The 17,492-nt window shown below is 44.4% G+C and overlaps 1 protein-coding gene across 1 annotated transcript in view; it reads right to left on the reverse strand.

Moving 5' to 3' along the window:
- Positions 1-464: 464 nt before the first annotated feature.
- LOC146667465 (uncharacterized) overlaps positions 465-17,492 on the reverse strand; it is a 40,634-nt gene continuing 23,606 nt past the window's right edge. The window contains exons 4-11 of the mRNA XM_085409124.1: positions 8,704-9,029; positions 8,366-8,587; positions 5,036-5,293; positions 4,513-4,767; positions 1,575-1,656; positions 1,430-1,487; positions 696-952; positions 465-528 (exon numbers count right to left, since the gene is read on the reverse strand). Of these exons, the coding sequence (XP_085265250.1) occupies positions 465-528; positions 696-952; positions 1,430-1,487; positions 1,575-1,656; positions 4,513-4,767; positions 5,036-5,293; positions 8,366-8,587; positions 8,704-9,029 (1,522 nt within the window). The remainder of the gene's footprint in view (positions 529-695; positions 953-1,429; positions 1,488-1,574; positions 1,657-4,512; positions 4,768-5,035; positions 5,294-8,365; positions 8,588-8,703; positions 9,030-17,492) is intronic.

Below are 17,492 nucleotides of genomic sequence, written 5' to 3' on the forward strand. Positions count from 1 at the left end.
CAAACAATACATTATGTTACAGATTTTAATATTAATTAGTCATTGTCAATTGTTGATTTGCCCTGTTCTCATTGTATGACGAATTATGATGGCTGTTTGGTAGCCGTTTGCATACTATGCATACTCTCTCTCTCTCTTCGTGTGTGTATACAACAGTACAACAGTTGTATACAACAGTTGTATACAATGTTAATGTACAATCCTTAATATGTTTTGTGTGTGTGTGTGTGTGTGTGTGGGGGGGGGGGGGGGGGGGGGGGGGGGCAGAGGGAGTGTTCGCCCAGGGCGCCAAACAGGCTAGGACCGGCACTGGCTCTAACATTTATAATAGTCCACTGTCCAAGGACACATTTGTTATATCTATTGCATCATTCTTTATCAAAATGCAAACACAGCCATAAGCAGCAGTATCTTCCTAAAAGCATTTAATATGTACACTGAGGACACACATTCATGTTCATACTCTACTTTTTCCTGACTGTGCTGTACAGTGCTGATGAATACTCTGCAGCCTGTTGATCTCTTAATCTGTAAAGGTAAACATGATGTCAATAAAACTCACAATATCAGTAACATTAAGTGTTTTCTTTTCTTAAGTTAGACCAAAGTTACACCAAAACTAAATAAATAATGCATTTACAAAATCAAAACAAAGAAATTATGGAAACATTCCCACAGAAACTAAGTGTCCTCACCTTTGGGTGCTGTTTAATCTGACCACAGTGTAGTCCACATCTGTTACTTCTTCATCCTTTTCTTTTCGTCTTTTGGTCTTAATGGGAAGAATGTTGTAGTAGTCGTGCTCTTCTGGCTTCTTTATGAAAGTTACACTGGAATAGCAAAGATCATCCTGGTGCTCCTCTGCTGCTCTACTCTGTGCTGGAGCTGAAGGGCCGTCACGCTTTGGACGTCCCCTTGGTGCAGGGTCAAACATGTAATAATATGAATTTTCCTGAAATGCAAGATAACCATAAAAGATGAAAAGTCATGGTTGGACCTCCCGCCCTCCCCTGCCATCTGAGCCACAGCCTCCCAAACATTGTATCTGTATTCCTGGAGAGGTTTATATCCCGAGCAAAGGAAGAGCAATTCCACCAACAACAGCATTAAACAAAAAAGTGTCATTTTCTCAACACATGAAAATTGATTACAATTAATCACTGTCTTAACTAAAGGTACCCACACACTGTGCAGTATTTTAAATCAATCATTACAAGCCGCACTGTGCAGTGTGGATCTCATAAACCTGGGTGGGACATGAAGTTTGAAGCATGTAAACTATACAAAGTCATCAAACTTCTGTACTATAGCAGCCAAATTTAAAACTTCCCACTGTGCGGTGTATGACAGCAGTATGCGACATATACATTAAAATTGTCTTTTTCAGGTTCATATATGTATACCTGCTACCTGACCTCTTCTTCCTTACCTCTGGTTTGTTGTCTGGCCTCTCTCTGGATGAATTTGTTTTGAAGCATCTTTTTCTTCTGTACAGAAGGATGAATGAACATTTTAATTAATTATATGAAATCAATAAAAAACATTGATTAAAACATTAAAACTGAACTGCTCACCTAATGAATATGATTCCAGAGATTACGATAGCCAGAAATAGAACAGCCATGGATGCAACTGCAGCTGTTTTTTCCCATGAGTCTAGGAAACCAAATTGAAACCAAATTGACCAAACTGAAAACTTGTTACTGCACTAAGAGATTAGGAGATGGACACAAAAGATCAAACTGATCGACCAAACTCTTCAAATTAACGACTCATTCTGAATCTAATTCTAACTCTAAACTGTAACAATACTAAAACCAACATTAGGACATTTTACAAATCCATTGTGCTATTATGTTGATTGTTCCTAATGCCAGGAGAACAACTGTTTGTGTGTTAAAATGTGCAGACCATGACCTTTAGTGAACTCGACCTCAACCGACTCAACACTAAATACAGAGAAAACAGAACAGTAAGACTTGTGGTTAGCATTAGCTAATGGGACTAAAGGGAGCCCACTTAATTTCATCTAAAAAGCTCCACAGCTGCAAGTATCAATTAAATTCTCTCTGACATATTTAGGACAATGACAGTGTCTTTTGTAACTGCTACACACTGATTACCATTGAACCTGAAAGTTTGCCCATGTCACACTGTACTTTAGAGGATTTCATTTACTCTCTTTCAGTTTGTATTTACAAAATGTCAAAAAGACACAGATGACAAATGACAAAAAACACTACAGTTAAAGACATAATCATATTTCTAATTAAGAAAAACAGAGTTGGATATCCAACACTGGCAGCACTGACTATGGCTATGACAGCCAGAGGAAATAGATTTTCAAACATCAGATTGGAGAACAGTTAAAACATTTCATGCCACACTTTAACTTACTTGTGAAATGCTCTTTTGATCTCATTGTTGGTCATTATCATTATTTGGGTGTTTCGTGGAAAAATAATAATGTACAGGGAGTGCAGAATTATTAGGCAAGTTGTATTTTTGAGGAATAATTTTATTATTGAACAACAACCATGTTCTCAATGAACCCAAAAAACTCATTAATATCAAAGCTGAATGTTTTTGGAAGTAGTTTTTAGTTTGTTTTTAGTTTTAGCTATTTTAGGGGGATATCTGTGTGTGCAGGTGACTATTACTGTGCATAATTATTAGGCAACTTAACAAAAAACAAATATATACCCATTACAATTATTTATTTTTACCAGTGAAACCAATATAACATCTCCACATTCACAAATATACATTTCTGACATTCAAAAACAAAACAAAAACAAATCAGCGACCAATATAGCCACCTTTCTTTGCAAGGACACTCAAAAGCCTGCCATCCATGGATTCTGTCAGTGTTTTGATCTGTTCACCATCAACATTGCGTGCAGCAGCAACCACAGCCTCCCAGACACTGTTCAGAGAGGTGTACTGTTTTCCCTCCTTGTAAATCTCACATTTGATGATGGACCACAGGTTCTCAATGGGGTTCAGATCAGGTGAACAAGGAGGCCATGTCATTAGTTTCTCTTCTTTTATACCCTTTCTTGCCAGCCACGCTGTGGAGTACTTGGATGCGTGTGATGGAGCATTGTCCTGCATGAAAATCATGTTTTTCTTGAAGGATGCAGACTTCTTCCTGTACCACTGCTTGAAAAAGGTGTCTTCCAGAAACTGGCAGTAGGACTGGGAGTTGAGCTTGACTCCATCCTCAACCCGAAAAGGCCCCACAAGCTCATCTTTGATGATACCAGCCCAAACCAGTACTCCACCTCCACCTTGCTGGCGTCTGAGTCGGACTGGAGCTCTCTGCCCTTTACCAATCCAGCCACGGGCCCATCCATCTGGCCCATCAAGACTCACTCTCATTTCATCAATCCATAAAACCTTAGAAAAACCGGTCTTGAGATATTTCTTGGCCCAGTCTTGACGTTTCAGCTTGTGTGTCTTGTTCAGTGGTGGTCGTCTTTCAGCCTTTCTTACCTTGGCCATGTCTCTGAGTATTGCACACCTTGTGCTTTTGGGCACTCCAGTGATGTTGCAGCTCTGAAATATGGCCAAACTGGTGGCAAGTGGCATCTTGGCAGCTGCACGCTTGACTTTTCTCAGTTCATGGGCAGTTATTTTGCGCCTTGGTTTTTCCACACGCTTCTCGCGACCCTGTTGACTATTTTGAATGAAACGCTTGATTGTTCGATGATCACGCTTCAGAAGCTTTGCAATTTTGAGACTGCTGCATCCCTCTGCAAGATATCTCACTATTTTTGACTTTTCTGAGCCTGTCAAGTCCTTCTTTTGACCCATTTTGCCAAAGGAAAGGACATTGCCTAATAATTATGCACACCTGATATAGGGTGTTGATGTCATTAGACCACATCCCTTCTCATTACAGAGATGCACATCACCTAATATGCTTAATTGGTAGTAGGCTTTCAAGCCTATACAGCTTGGAGTAAGACAACATGCATGAAGAGGATGATGTGGACAAAATACTCATTTGCCTAATAATTCTGCACTTCCTGTATGAATGTCTCTCTCAGTGGTCTTTTGGGTGTGATATAATAATATAGGGTCTCACAAAAAAAAGTGAGTATGAGGTGAGTATATTGTTCATGATGATGACCATGAAGAGCATTACTGTTAAAAACGTCTTTGGCAGAAAACACTTGAGCCAACTGCAAAGCTTGAGGACATGATGACGGCTAACCCTAACGCAGTGAAGAGGTATTTTATTTATCTTACCTAACTGAGACTGGTAGTTCAAGAATGCCAGAATAAACTAGATAAACTGTTCTGTAACCGTAAGACAATGTGATGCTGTGGAAGAAATTATAATAATAAAAATGCAGCAAATATGTATTCATCTTTGGTGCTCAACCTAAAAATTGTCTACAAGTGGCACAAAATCTTTCTATAATTTTGATTATCCACACTTGATAGAGTCGATTATACAATCATAGCATTTTAATGTCAATATAAGAAAAGTCTGTCTTCCCTCACATTTCACATTGATAGAGATGACTTCAGATGAGTTTTTGCCCAGCTCATTCTCAGCAGTACAGCAATACTCTCCAGAGTCAGAAGACTGGATGGAGCTGAAGGTTAACTGCTGTTTTCTACTCATCAGTTTTTTGTCTTTGTACCAGGTGTAATTAGCTGCTGGGATAGCATCACTGCTACAGGTCAGAGTCACTGAACTGCCCTCCACTATCTCAGCAGAGGGACTCACTGACACAAAGGGAAGCTTTGGAGGATCTGTAAGAAATGTGGAAAAATTTATGCCAAATACATGCAGTAAACTGAAATTCAAATTTGGTGCTCTAGCTAACAAATGTGAAGAAATTTTATAAAATAATTTTCTTAAACTTTAAATATCCATTCATGATACAACAGATTTTCAAATCCTAGAGTTTCAATGTCATGATGCCTCTTTTCTGAATCTGAGATTATATATATATATATATATATATATATATATATATATATATATATATATATATATATATATATATACTTGACTCACAATTTACTTTGATGGAGATGTATTCAATCATTGGCCATTTGCCCAGCTCTTTCTCAGCGGTACAGTAATACTCTCCAGAATCAGAAGACTGGATGGACCTGAAGTTGATTTGCTTTTCTTGGCTGATCTGTTTTTGTTCCTTGTACCAGGTGTATTTAGCCATTGGATTAGCATCACCAGTGCAGGCCAGAGTCACTAAACTGCCCTCCACTATCTCACCAGAGGGACTCACTGTCACAGAGGGAACCTCTGGAATGTCTAAAACAGAGAATATTAACATTAGATTATTAATTTTCATGAGTTGGCTTTAGAAATTAATTTGAATACATTTTGTATTCAGACCCCTGTGAGTAGAACACCAAGGGAACAGTACACCCTGCCCAGGACATGGTTACCATGGGCCCCACCCTGGAGCCAGGACCGAGGGCAAGCGTCTCGTGGCCGTGCCTTAGTCCATGGGCCTGGCTGGGCACAGCCCAAAAAAGGGACATGGGCCCATCCTCCTGCAGGCCCACACCCACAGGAAGCACTGTTGGGGTTGGGTGCATTGTGTGCCTTTGGGTCTGGGAACCTTTCCTGACTGTCATCTGCGCTTATGCGCCAAGTAGCATTTCAGAGCACCCAGCCTTCTAGGAGTCCCTGGGTGGGGTGCTGGAGGGTGCTCCTCCTGGGGACTCTATTTTCCTACTGAGAGACTTCAATGCTCAGTGGGCGTGATTGGGTGGCGTGATTTCCTTAAGTAGATATTTGTCAGAGTAAATTGTTAAATGTTGTCATTGTTGTACTTAAATTTGTAAACCGTGCCTTAAACTGCATGGTTAGATATTCGTCTGGTCCTCCCCTACACATCTGGGGAAGGTAATTAGCTGTAGCTGTCTAACTGCAGGCACATTCCATGTGAGATTCTGGGTTCCTTATCTTGTGAGGGATGTCCATCCCCGGCCATATAGGGGCTTGCCTATGCTTGCATATGGTGAACCATTAAAGTTAAGTGTGGGGAGATGACCTTTAGATAACTAGGGAATGTGGTTAAACAGCTGTAAGCATATATTGTGTGGCAGGAAGTCATGTACACAAGAAAGGCTGTATATTTGAAGTTGGCTAGGAAAAAGGTGAGGAGCGTTCAGCTCCAAGATCTTGGGTTCCGTCCAGCCTTCCGTTGCTAGCAAGTAAAACCCGGTTCCATCATTGTCTTGCTTTCGTCATGAGTAATGAGTCTCTGAACTAGCGGGTTTGCTGAAGCGCCAACCCAACAATATACCTCTTAAACCATACACATATATTGTTCAAGGTACTGTTGTCTTATTTGCTTTCATCACCACATGCCAGTCCACAGGTAGGAAATGATAGGAAACGATCTTTCATGTTCTCTTATCAGGATCAAACAAGTCTTCAGCACAAAGACTGTTATTTTGGACTTTGAGTACCTGCCTCTGATTCCTGAACCTGACTCTGCTCGCCTTTAAACTGTACAGCAAAACACTTGCAGAAATTAGATGGTTGAATAGTATTGTGAATTGTACTTAATATCTAATATTTTGGTTAACAAAAAAGCCAAAATTATAAAAATTATTCACCATGTTTATCACAGTAAAGTAAACTTACACACAGGATCTGAGCGATAATCTTCATGTCCTTTGAAAGCACAGGAGATGATGTCTCCAGGATTGAACAGATCTTGATAAGAACTTCGTTCAACCATAAGCTGCTTGTTTTTGAACCAGACGAAAGAAAGACGACCGGCTGGACTGCAGCTGCTTTCACACTTCAGCTCTGCCTCAGTCTGAGACTCATGGACTGATATTATTCTGCTCACCTTCACCTGCAGAGCTGAATATGACAACACAGCAGACACAAGACATTAAATACTAAAAACAATAAATACAACCATCAACACAACAGAAAAACTGAGCTGAATGAAATAATCAGTGTGTGTTGATCAGTACCTGTGAAAGTCAGAGTTGTTCCAGGTAAACTACTCTTCCATTCAAAGTCTTGTGTTTTGAATTTGAAGTGATACTCGGCTGAATCACTCTCTGTCAGGTCTCTGATTCTCAGAGTGGAGCGTCCTCTCTCTGTTTCAGTCACCTCAACACGACCTGCATACTGGGAGTCTTCTGTGAGGTCCTCAGATCCACGACCAGAACGGAGCCAGGATTTTGATTGGATTGGACTTTCATAACTGTTGTAAGTACAAGAAATGTCCACCGATGATCCTTTGACTGCACAGATTCTTCTGTTACTATAATTCACTCTGTTGCACCATCGACCATATGAACCTGAGAAAATTAGAATGAATAAAAAAAATATAATTTTTTTAAAAAACATATTTATTGACAAACCCCTGACATTAATTATTTTAACCTTTTGATTGATTAAAAGTTTTAATTCAGGTAATATCTCAAAGAAAACTTACAAACTAACGGAGAGTGAAAGTCTTCAAATCCTTTTAAAGCACATGAGTAGCTGTTTTTATAGTCATATGACCTTTGATATGGGTAGCTGTTTGAAGTGTCACGTGGCACGTCATAAGAAGAAGAGCTGGCTCCAATCACTTGTTGTCCATTTTTGTACCAGACATAAGATGAAACATAAGGATCACATCTGGTGACACAATCCAACTGTCGTCCATTGAACCCTCTGACCTGAACATCTTGACCAGTGGATAAGAAACAATAAATAAGATGTCAGTCACTCTCACACTGAAGGAGACAGTCAAATTCATAAGTTCTAAAATACATTTTTAACAAAGTAATATTTCTCTTAATGTTTATACGTGAAACGCTTTTAAAAGTTTAAACTGTAGTTTAAAAGCACAGTAGAACATACAGATAGAATATTAAGCTGATTAAATATCCATCAGTGTGTGTTGATCAGTACCTGTGACAGTCAGAGTTGTTCCAGGTAAACTACTCCTCCATTCAAATCTTTGTGCTTTGAATTTGAAGTGATACTCGGCTGAATCACTCTCTGTCAGGTCTCTGATTCTCAGAGTGGAGCGTCCTCTCTCTGTTTCAATCACCTCAACACGACCTGCATACTGGGAGTCTTCTGTGAGGTCCTCAGATCCACGACCAGAACGGAACCAGGACTTTGATTGGATTGGACTTTCATAACTGTTGTAAGTAGAAGAAATGTCCACTGATGAGCCTTTGACTGCACAGATTCTTCTGCTACTGTAATTCACTCTGTTGCATGAATCACCTTGGACACCTGAAACATAAAATGATTTTGAGGTCAGATTAAAGTAAGCAGTGATAGTGAGTTTGACTGTTTTTATTCAATTGTATGTAGTGACTCTACAAGATTGTTTTATGTTACTAAACTCACACACTGAAGGAGATGGGAAATCTTCATGACCTCTTACAGCACAGGAGTAGCTATCTGAAGGATTCAGATTGTCTGGATACCATTTCTGGTCTGACTGAGTAGAAATTTTCTGTCCATTTTTGTACCAGATGTAGGAGGGACGATCATGTAGTCGACAACTGCTCTGACAAGTCAGTGTTGCTGAGTCAGAATATGATGATGTGTCCACGTGTACCTGAATGGCTGATTATGTGAAGAAATAAAATCAAAGCAGAAACATAGACATCTATTATCCATATCCAAACACACACAGTCATGTTCATAACAATTTCTGACTGATGTGTAAAAAAAAAAGTTACCTGTGACATTCAGAGTGACTCCAGGTAAAACAGTAAAATCTTCCCAGTCTGTTTCAAACCTGAACTTGTACACAGCTGAGTCGCTCTCTCTCAGGTCTCTGATTGTCAGAGTGCAGCTCTTCCAATGAGAGCTGTATGAAAGTCGACCTGCATATGCTGGGTCTGTTTTCAGATCATACGGGTTATAATTATTCCCTTTAGTGAACCAAACTTTTTTTAACACAATTACTCTTGAAGGGTGTTTGAAGGAGCAGCCTATGTCCACTGTTGATCCTTTTACAGCACAGATCTGAGTAGAAGTGTAAGTCACTGCATAATCATTCTGACTCTGTACCACTGTAACACAGAACACATCAGAATGCAGTCAGATTAATGATAACAAACAACAGTCCTATCTGAAGTCGAGCAATTAAAGCAGGTAAAATAAGTATGGAAAACAAAACCAAATTTCTAAGTATAATATATTTCTAAAGGTGCTATTTACATGAAATTCTCACCAGATGTCAGTAACAAACCATCCAATCCACACATGCAAAGAAATCAAACCATAGATGCCCATAAATCAAGTTATGTGTAATAATGGGAAATGAAACAGGGAAAACGTATTGAACACTTAAAATATTGGAGCTGCAAAAAAGGCATGGAAAATCATGCCACCAGCTGAAAGTTGTCAGAAATTAGGAAACAATCCTGCCATTAAGTGCAAATTAATCTCAACTGGCCTATAAAAAGGTGTCACACCAGAAACATCTCATGAAGTGTGAAGGCAATAAGCTCTCATGGGGCTTTCACAACCTTATTGTTTAAAATCATTGTGATAGCATTGGTCACAGAAATTTTCTAAACTACTGACGGCTCCAGTGAGCACTGGTGGGGCCATAGTGTGGAAGTGGAAAGAACATCATTTTACTACAAACCGGCAATGATCAGATCCTCCCTGCTCAACCACCATTGCCTGTATGAACGCTCACCACGCAAGACTCAATTGCAGAAGAAAAGGCATGTTGAATTTAAAGTCTGCTGAACAACATTTAGACAAGCCTGTGAAATACTCAGAGAATATAGTCTGATCAGATGAGACCAAAATTGAACTCTTTTGATACCATAATACAAACAATGTTATGAGGTCAAAGGGCACTGCATATCAACCCAAAAGCGCCATACCAACAGTGAAGTTTGGAGGTGAGATCATCATGGTGTGGGGCTGTTTTTCAGCATACATCACTGGCACACTTCATACAATTGAAGGAAGGATGAATGGAAACTTGTACTGAAACAGTGTTGATGAAAATCTGCTGCTATCTATCAGGATGATGAGGATGAAATGAAGATCACCTGACCTGAACCCAAAATAAAATCTGCTGAAAGAACTAAAGTTCAGAGTTCGTAGAAGGAGCCCACAGAGTCATCAGGATCTGAAGAATGTTTGTGTGGAAAAATGGGCCCAAATTACACTTGAGCAATGCATGTGACTAGTTTCTCCATACAGGAGGCCTCTTGAAGCTGTGATCAGGGCTGGGTATCGATTTCAATTTCTATAAACGATTTTTTCTATAAACAATTTGATTCTGATTCACAAGTTCGATTTTATTCTGTTTTGACTCAGACGGTCAGAAATATTATAATTCTGATCATTTATCAGTATATATATCCATATTTTTATGTCTATGTATAAAAACAAAGCTGACAATTGTGAGACTTCATCAGAGGTGTGTTGTATCCACATACTATTGCATTTGTTCTGTAGATGCATTTACTAGAGGACGCTAGTGAGTATGTTGTTGTTGTGGTATTTGGGAAGAAGAAAAGATAATAAAAAAGGAATTCTCTCCGGTGATCCTCTGTTCCTACCTGCATGTGTGTGTAATGCCTGCTGAACAAACACCACACAACAAGTGGCGACGAGGATGGGATGAAGTTATGGCTCTGCTCTCTTTGCAACCCCGGGCTGTGTTCCTGGATTTTCCAGGCGAACCGAAAATTCAATTTGCTGCGTGGAAACAGTTGTTCGATAACTACTTGCTTGCGATCGGGGGTAATGACTTTGCTACGGAGAGAAAGAGGGCCCTGCTCATTCACTGCTTGGAGGAGGGACAACAAATCTATAGTGCCTTACCACTCACTCCGTAAAGGCTTTGGAAATGTACTTTTGTGGAGGTAAACACAGACGACACGAGAGCTCTCGATTAACGCTCCTCGTTTATTACTCATCACCACACAACTGAACACTTTTCCCTCCAAAACATAGCAACAACACTTCCTGAGAACTGGGTGTGAGTGGAGCCCTCCAGTGGTTCACCACACATGGTGAACCACTGGAGGTTCTGGACTAGGGTCATCCCCTAGTCCAGAACCCTTGCTTTAATCAAACGTCCAGAACGGCTGAACCGGGGAGGTGGAGAGCTGGCTGAGGGGAAACGAGCCTGAGGACCAGGCTGGCATGGGCGGCCAGGAGAAGCTGAAGATAGCTCGGGCCCCGCCAGGTGGGGGGTGCTCCCAGAGGAAGAAGCAGGGTTATCCAGTCCAGTGGAAGGCGGGGGGCCTGAGCCGGCACCAACTGATCACCCCGCAGCACATGTACCGGTTTAAGTCTGTCAATAGAAACAGTCTCCTGACGACCCCCAAAGTCCAAAAGGAAATGCTTCCGGCCCGGTTGAATAACCCTAAAGGGGCCGTCAGACAGTGGATGCAGCAGAGGCCTATGAGCGTCATGCCTGACGAAAACAAACTGCGAAGAGTCCAACGACCTCGGAACAAAGGTGTCGGGCAGACAATGGTGCACTGGGCCAGGAAGAGAAAACGAGTCTCTCGGGGGACGGAGAGACAGCACAGAGGAAGCGAAGCACCGGGGTGGGCTCTCGGGCAAGAATTCCCCGGGGACCCGGAGGGGCTGACCGAGGACAAGTTCAGCCGGGGAAACCCCGAGGTCTTCTTTAACCGCGCAGCGCAACCCCAGTAAAACCCATGGAAGGCGGTCTCACAGATGGCAACCCAGTTGCCATCTGTGAGAGAAGCACGGAACGCGGCCTTAAGCGACCGGTGGAAACGCTCACACAGCCCATTGGCCTGCGGGTGGTACGCAGTGGTTCGGTGGACCTTGACGCCCAGGCCGTCAGCCATGGCAGACCAAAGCTCGGAAACGAACTGGGGGCCCCTGTCTGAGGTGATGTCGGCGGGGGGACCGAAACGCGAAACCCACGTTGACAAAAATGCCCTGGCCACTGCTGCTGCTGTATTGACGCCAGAGGCACTGCCTCAGGCCAGCGGGTTGTGCGGTCCACCACAGTCAAAAGGTGCGTAAAACCTTGTGACTGCAGCAGGGGACCAACCAGATCCACATGCACATGATCAAAACGCCTCCCTGGAACGAGGAAGGATTCGAGGGGCGCCTGTGTGTGCCTATGGATCTTAGCGCGTTGGCATGGGATGCACGCTGCTGCCCAGTCTTTCACCGATTTACGAAGGCCTGGCCAAACAAACCTAGAGCTGACCAGCTTGACTGAGGCCCGGACGCCCGAATGAGAGAGGGCGTGTACGGAGTCGAAAACGCGATGACGCCACGAAAGCGGAACTACAGGGCGTGGTCAGCTGGTGGAAACGTCACAAAGCAGGCTAGGTCCGCCGTTCCACACGGGGCTGTCCTCCAGTACAAGGCCCGTTTACTCAGACCGAAGGGCAAGGACGTCCGGGTCCGCCCGTTGGTCAGCGGCCATAGCGTCAAAGTCTATGCCAACATAAACGGGAGAAACCAGTGCGCGGGACTTACCAGCCACGTGCTGAATGTCAGTTGTGAACTCGGAAATGGCGCTGGAAAACCTGACGCAAAACCAGCTGTCAGAACAGCTGGCCACCAATATATCGTCAAGGTACACGAAGACGAAAGGCAGCCCGTGCAAGACAGAGTCCATCAACTGCTGAAAAGTCTGGGCGGCGCCTTTCAGGCCGAATGGCATGCGCAAAGATTCAAACAGGCCGAAAGGGGTAATAACGGCAGTTTTGGGGACGTCTTCGGCGCGCACGGGAACCTGATGATACCCCCGCACCAAGTCAATTTTAGAAAAAATCGAGGTGCCAGCGAGGTGGGCGGAAAAATCCTGTATGTGGGGAATGGGGTAACGGTCGTTCTCCGTGACATTATTCAAACGGCGAAAATCCCCACACGGCCGCCACCGACTGTCGGACTTGGGCACCATGAGAGGCCCAGGCACTATTCGAGCGCTGCAGAATGCTGAGGCGCTCCATAGCGGCAAACTCTTCCTGAGCGACGGAGAGTTTCGCGGGGTCGAGGCGCCGTGCACGTGCAAACACCGGGGGACCGACCGTTGGAATATAATGTTCAACCCCGTGCTTCGTTGCCGTGTTCGAGAAATTAGGAACAGTCAGTGAAGGGAACTCCAAGAGCAAACGCTGAAAAAGATTCCCCGAAGTCACCAAATTAGCCCGATTCAGGGGCCCGATGGCGCAAGTGAAACAGGGTACTGAAGAAAAAGACTGGGCATCGATTAAGCGTCTGTTAGCGACATCGACCAGCAGTCCGTGGGCACAAAGAAAATCAGCGCCCAAAATAGATACAGAGCTAGCAGCAACAACAAAGGTCCATTAGAAATCCCGACCATGAAAACAAACAGTCACGAACCTTTCCCCGAACGTTGCGATGGGAGAGCCATTAGCCGCAATAAGCTGTGGTCCGCAGCCCGCTGCTAAACTGTCGGCGCCGGACGGGGAAAGGAGGCTCTTCTGGGAGCCAGAGTCGACCAGGAAACGTCTCCCGGAGCACGAGTCTTCTATGAAGAGCAGTTTTTCTTTGTCACCAGCGGTTGCGGCCGCTACAGCACGCTGTCGAGGCCCGTGTCCCAGGGTCGGAAAAGCACAAGGCTGCAAGCAGCGGCGCGCTCTGGGGCCAAAATGCAGATGGTAGAAACAGAGGTCCCGTCCGCGGTGTCGCTGTGCCGCGATCATTGCCGTCAGCGAAGGAGCGGACACGTTAGGGCAGGTCAGCGGGGAAGTGGAAGGCGCCGCCGGCGAGGCTGGAACTAGGTCGTGATCGTGGAAAGTGCGGGTAGCCAAGAGAATACGATCCGCGTCCTCAGCCAGGGAGCGATAATCCTTCGTGCCCAGAAGCGGAGAGTTGGCGAGGCCGGCTCTCACGGCCGCCGGCAGCTGTCGGAGGAAGATGTGGGCGAACAGGAATCCCCCTTCGTCTGGACCGAGAAAGGACAGCATGCGCTCCATCAGTTCAAGAGCCGTACCGCCACCCAGGCCTGAGAGGGGCTTCTCGGCTCGCTCTGAGAGGAGCTTCTCGGGTCGCTCTGCGTCGGAGAGGGCATAGCGCTGAAGAAGCAGCTCCTTAAGGGCGGCGTACTTCCCTCGGGCGGGTGGGTCCCGGAGGAGAGTCAACGCATGACGGGTGGCTAGCGGGTCGAGAGAGGCCACCACCTGGTGATATTTCGTGTCGTCAGCCGAGATGCCACAAAGGGCGAACTGAGCCTCCACGTGCACGAACCACGACGGGGGATCGTGAAGCCAAAAGTCCGGCAGCTCGAGCGGCACAGCAAACGCAGCTGCAGCCGGAGGCAGAGGGCTGGCGGCTGCTGATGCATCCAGAGCGGAGTCGGTGCCACCATCGGACCGCAGCATGTTCGAGTCACGGGTCATCAATGTGGAGGTAAACACAGACGGCACGAGAGCTCTCGATTAACACTCCTCATTTATTACTCATCACCACACAACTGAACACTTTTCCCTCCAAAACATAGCAACAACACTTCCTGAGAACTGGGTGTGAGTAGAGCCCTCCAGTGGTACACCACACTTTCATCCTAAAGTCAATGTTGTCACCGAGAGATACTGCTTCATGCAACGAGCCCAAGCTGTTGGTGAGTCTACAGATCACTACGTTGCAGCACTGCATGAGCTCGTGATACAATGTAAGTTTGGAGCTATGGAGAATGAAATATTGCGGGATCAACTTGAAGAGAAGACAAATAATGCTCATATACGTGAAAAACTGCTAATGGAGGAGGATTTGACGCTCGATAGAGCTTTGGAAATTGCTAGGCGTACAGAGGCTGCAATAGCTTATGCAAAGGCCATTGCTGTTAGTGAAACAAAGCCTGTTGCCAGTTTTCAAGTATAAAAGAAGATGCGCAAGCCAAAACACAAAGCAGCTAAAAAAACCGGATACAGCTCAGACGTGCTACCGTTGTCGTTCAGCTGACCACAAAGCCAATGATAAATCCTGCCCCGCAAAAGACTGCAAATGTAATACATGTGGGAAAATCTGAAATTTTTCGAGAGTGTGTAAATCTTCCCATACGCCTGTTAATGAAGTGACTGTGCCTGAAATGTGTGTTTTAAATGTTGACAATTGTGTCAGTGGTGATCCGGCTAAACTGATGTGCACTGTTACTGTACCAAATACTGCACATGCATGTACTGTTAAGCTACTAGTAGACACAGAACTCAAGAACCTTGAGGAACATGGCATCATAGAGAAAATAGCTTCTGAATGGGTCTCCCTGATTGTAGTCACTAGAAAGAAGACTGGTGGCATACGCATGCGCGTTGATTTGTGAGAACCTAACAAAGCGGTGGCCGTTGACAGTCATCCCTCGCCTCTGATTGAGGACATACTGTCTGAGCTGCGTGGGGCTGTCATGTTCTCCACCCTGGATCTTAAATCTGCCTACCATCAGCTGAAACTACATGAAGAGAGTAGAGGGCTCACTGCTTTCATTACACATAAAGGACTGTAGCAGTACTGCAGAGTCCCCTACGGGTTGAGTTCGGCACCTGCAGTGTTCCAAAAGATGATGACACAAATCCTACGTGGCCAAAAAGGGGTGCAATGCTATCTTGATGATGTCATCACATATGGAGCTTCAGAAACTGAACATGAGGCCCACCTGCGTGCTGTGTTACGCAGAATCAACAATTCTCATATCACTATTCTGCATGCTCAACCCCCTACTGATCCTGCAACCCTGCACTAATTTCTTGGCTTGGGTGCATGGTACAGCAAATTTGTGCCAAATTCCGTGACTTTTGTTGAACCTATGAGAGCTCTTCTGCGTAAAGACTGTTCATTCCACTTGAACAAAGCAGCTCAAGCTGCGTTTGATCAAGTCGAGCGGTTAATTGTGCACAGCCCTGCTCTGGTGATGTTCGACCCCAGTAAGCCAACCATAGTCTCGACAGATGCCTCAGATTAAGGCGTAGGTGCTGTTTAAACTCAACTTGATAGTAATGATGCAGAACCGACTGTTGCATTTGCATCTCGCAGCCTGTCTGATACAGAGGAAATACTCAATTGTCGAGAAGGAACCCCTGGCTCTGGGGCAGAAAATTCATCCTACGAACAGATCACTAAGCGCTTACAGCACTGCTGACTATTAAGGGCAATAACAGAGCTGGTCTACGCATAGCCAGATGGTCAGCTCGCCTGTTGGAGTTTGACTATGAAGTGGAATATAGAACTGGGTCATTGAACCATGTTGCTGACTGTCTTTCTAGGCTCCCACTTCCCGAGACAGACATGGCATGTGCAGAGGATGTGGAGTCAGTTGCAGCCATCCTCACTGATCTGAGTGCTGTGTCTGAGGATGACTTCCAGTCAGAGTACAAAGCCTGTCCAGTGTTCACAAAGCTCCATGTAAATGGACTGATTCTTATATAGTGTGTGCAGATACAGAAAGGCTGGCGTGCAAGGAAGACGTCACTGGAACCTGACTTACAGCCGTACTTCCCAGTCCGCCATGAACTTGCGGTCATGAATGAGTGCATTGTCAGAGGTACACATCGATTGCTAGTGCCTGAGTAGTTGCAGAAAAAACTCACTGATATAGCTCACCAAGGCATTGTACGTACCAAACAATGCCTGAGGGAATTGCACTGGTGGCCCAAAATGGATTGTCAGATAGAGACTGATAAAGAACTGTGCAACAGAATGACAAGTCAACTGTCACCCATGATGACTTCAACCCATTCCTCTACCAGCTACTGCTTGGGAAAAGGTGTCTGAGGACATCATAGGCCCTTTTGGAATAGCCCCTTCTGACTGTAGATTTGCTATCACATTGGTAGACTACTTCCGTAAGTGGCCTGAAGTAGCTTTTTTTGTTTCCCGAGCTGATGCAGCTACTATCATTCATGTCCTTTCTGTAGTTTTCTCTTGTGAAGGGAATCCAAAGACACTGATAAGTGACAGTGGCTCTCAATTTCTCTATGCTGAGTTCGCTGACTTTCTCAAAAGCAAGGGAATCCAACATCTGAGATCCTCAGTGTATTACCCAAGAGCTAATGGGGAAGTTGAGAGATTCAAGGACAACCCTGGAAGTCGTTCCTGAGAACTTACTTGATGGACTACAGAGCAACCCTTCATTCAACAACTGGAGTTTCCCCTTCAGAACTGCTCTATGGATGACAAATGAGAACAAAGTTACAGGTAATGGATATGCCTGTTCCCCAGACAGAGATGCATACCATGTGCGAAAGAGTTAAGAATAAGCAACTGAAAATGAAAGAATACATGTTGCTCGCAGACACGCCAAACCGTTCAACTTTCAGCCTGGTGACAAGGTACAGGTTAGGAAGCCATGGAAGGTAGAGAAAGGCGAGTTAAAGTGTTCTAAACCAAGGACTGTCATGACAAGGAAAGGACCAAACGTGTATTTTCTGGATGATGGAGGGACCTGGAACTCCTCACAATTATCGGCTCTGTCAGAGCTGAACACAGGTACTGATTCTGACACAACAATGGACTGTCATAAACCAGAAACTGATCTAGCATC

This window comes from Rhamphochromis longiceps, linkage group LG6 (genome assembly GCF_057381845.1).
Source record: "Rhamphochromis longiceps isolate RC_006_pf linkage group LG6, R_longiceps_female_GT1.1, whole genome shotgun sequence".
NCBI classification, from domain to species: domain Eukaryota; kingdom Metazoa; phylum Chordata; class Actinopteri; order Cichliformes; family Cichlidae; genus Rhamphochromis; species Rhamphochromis longiceps.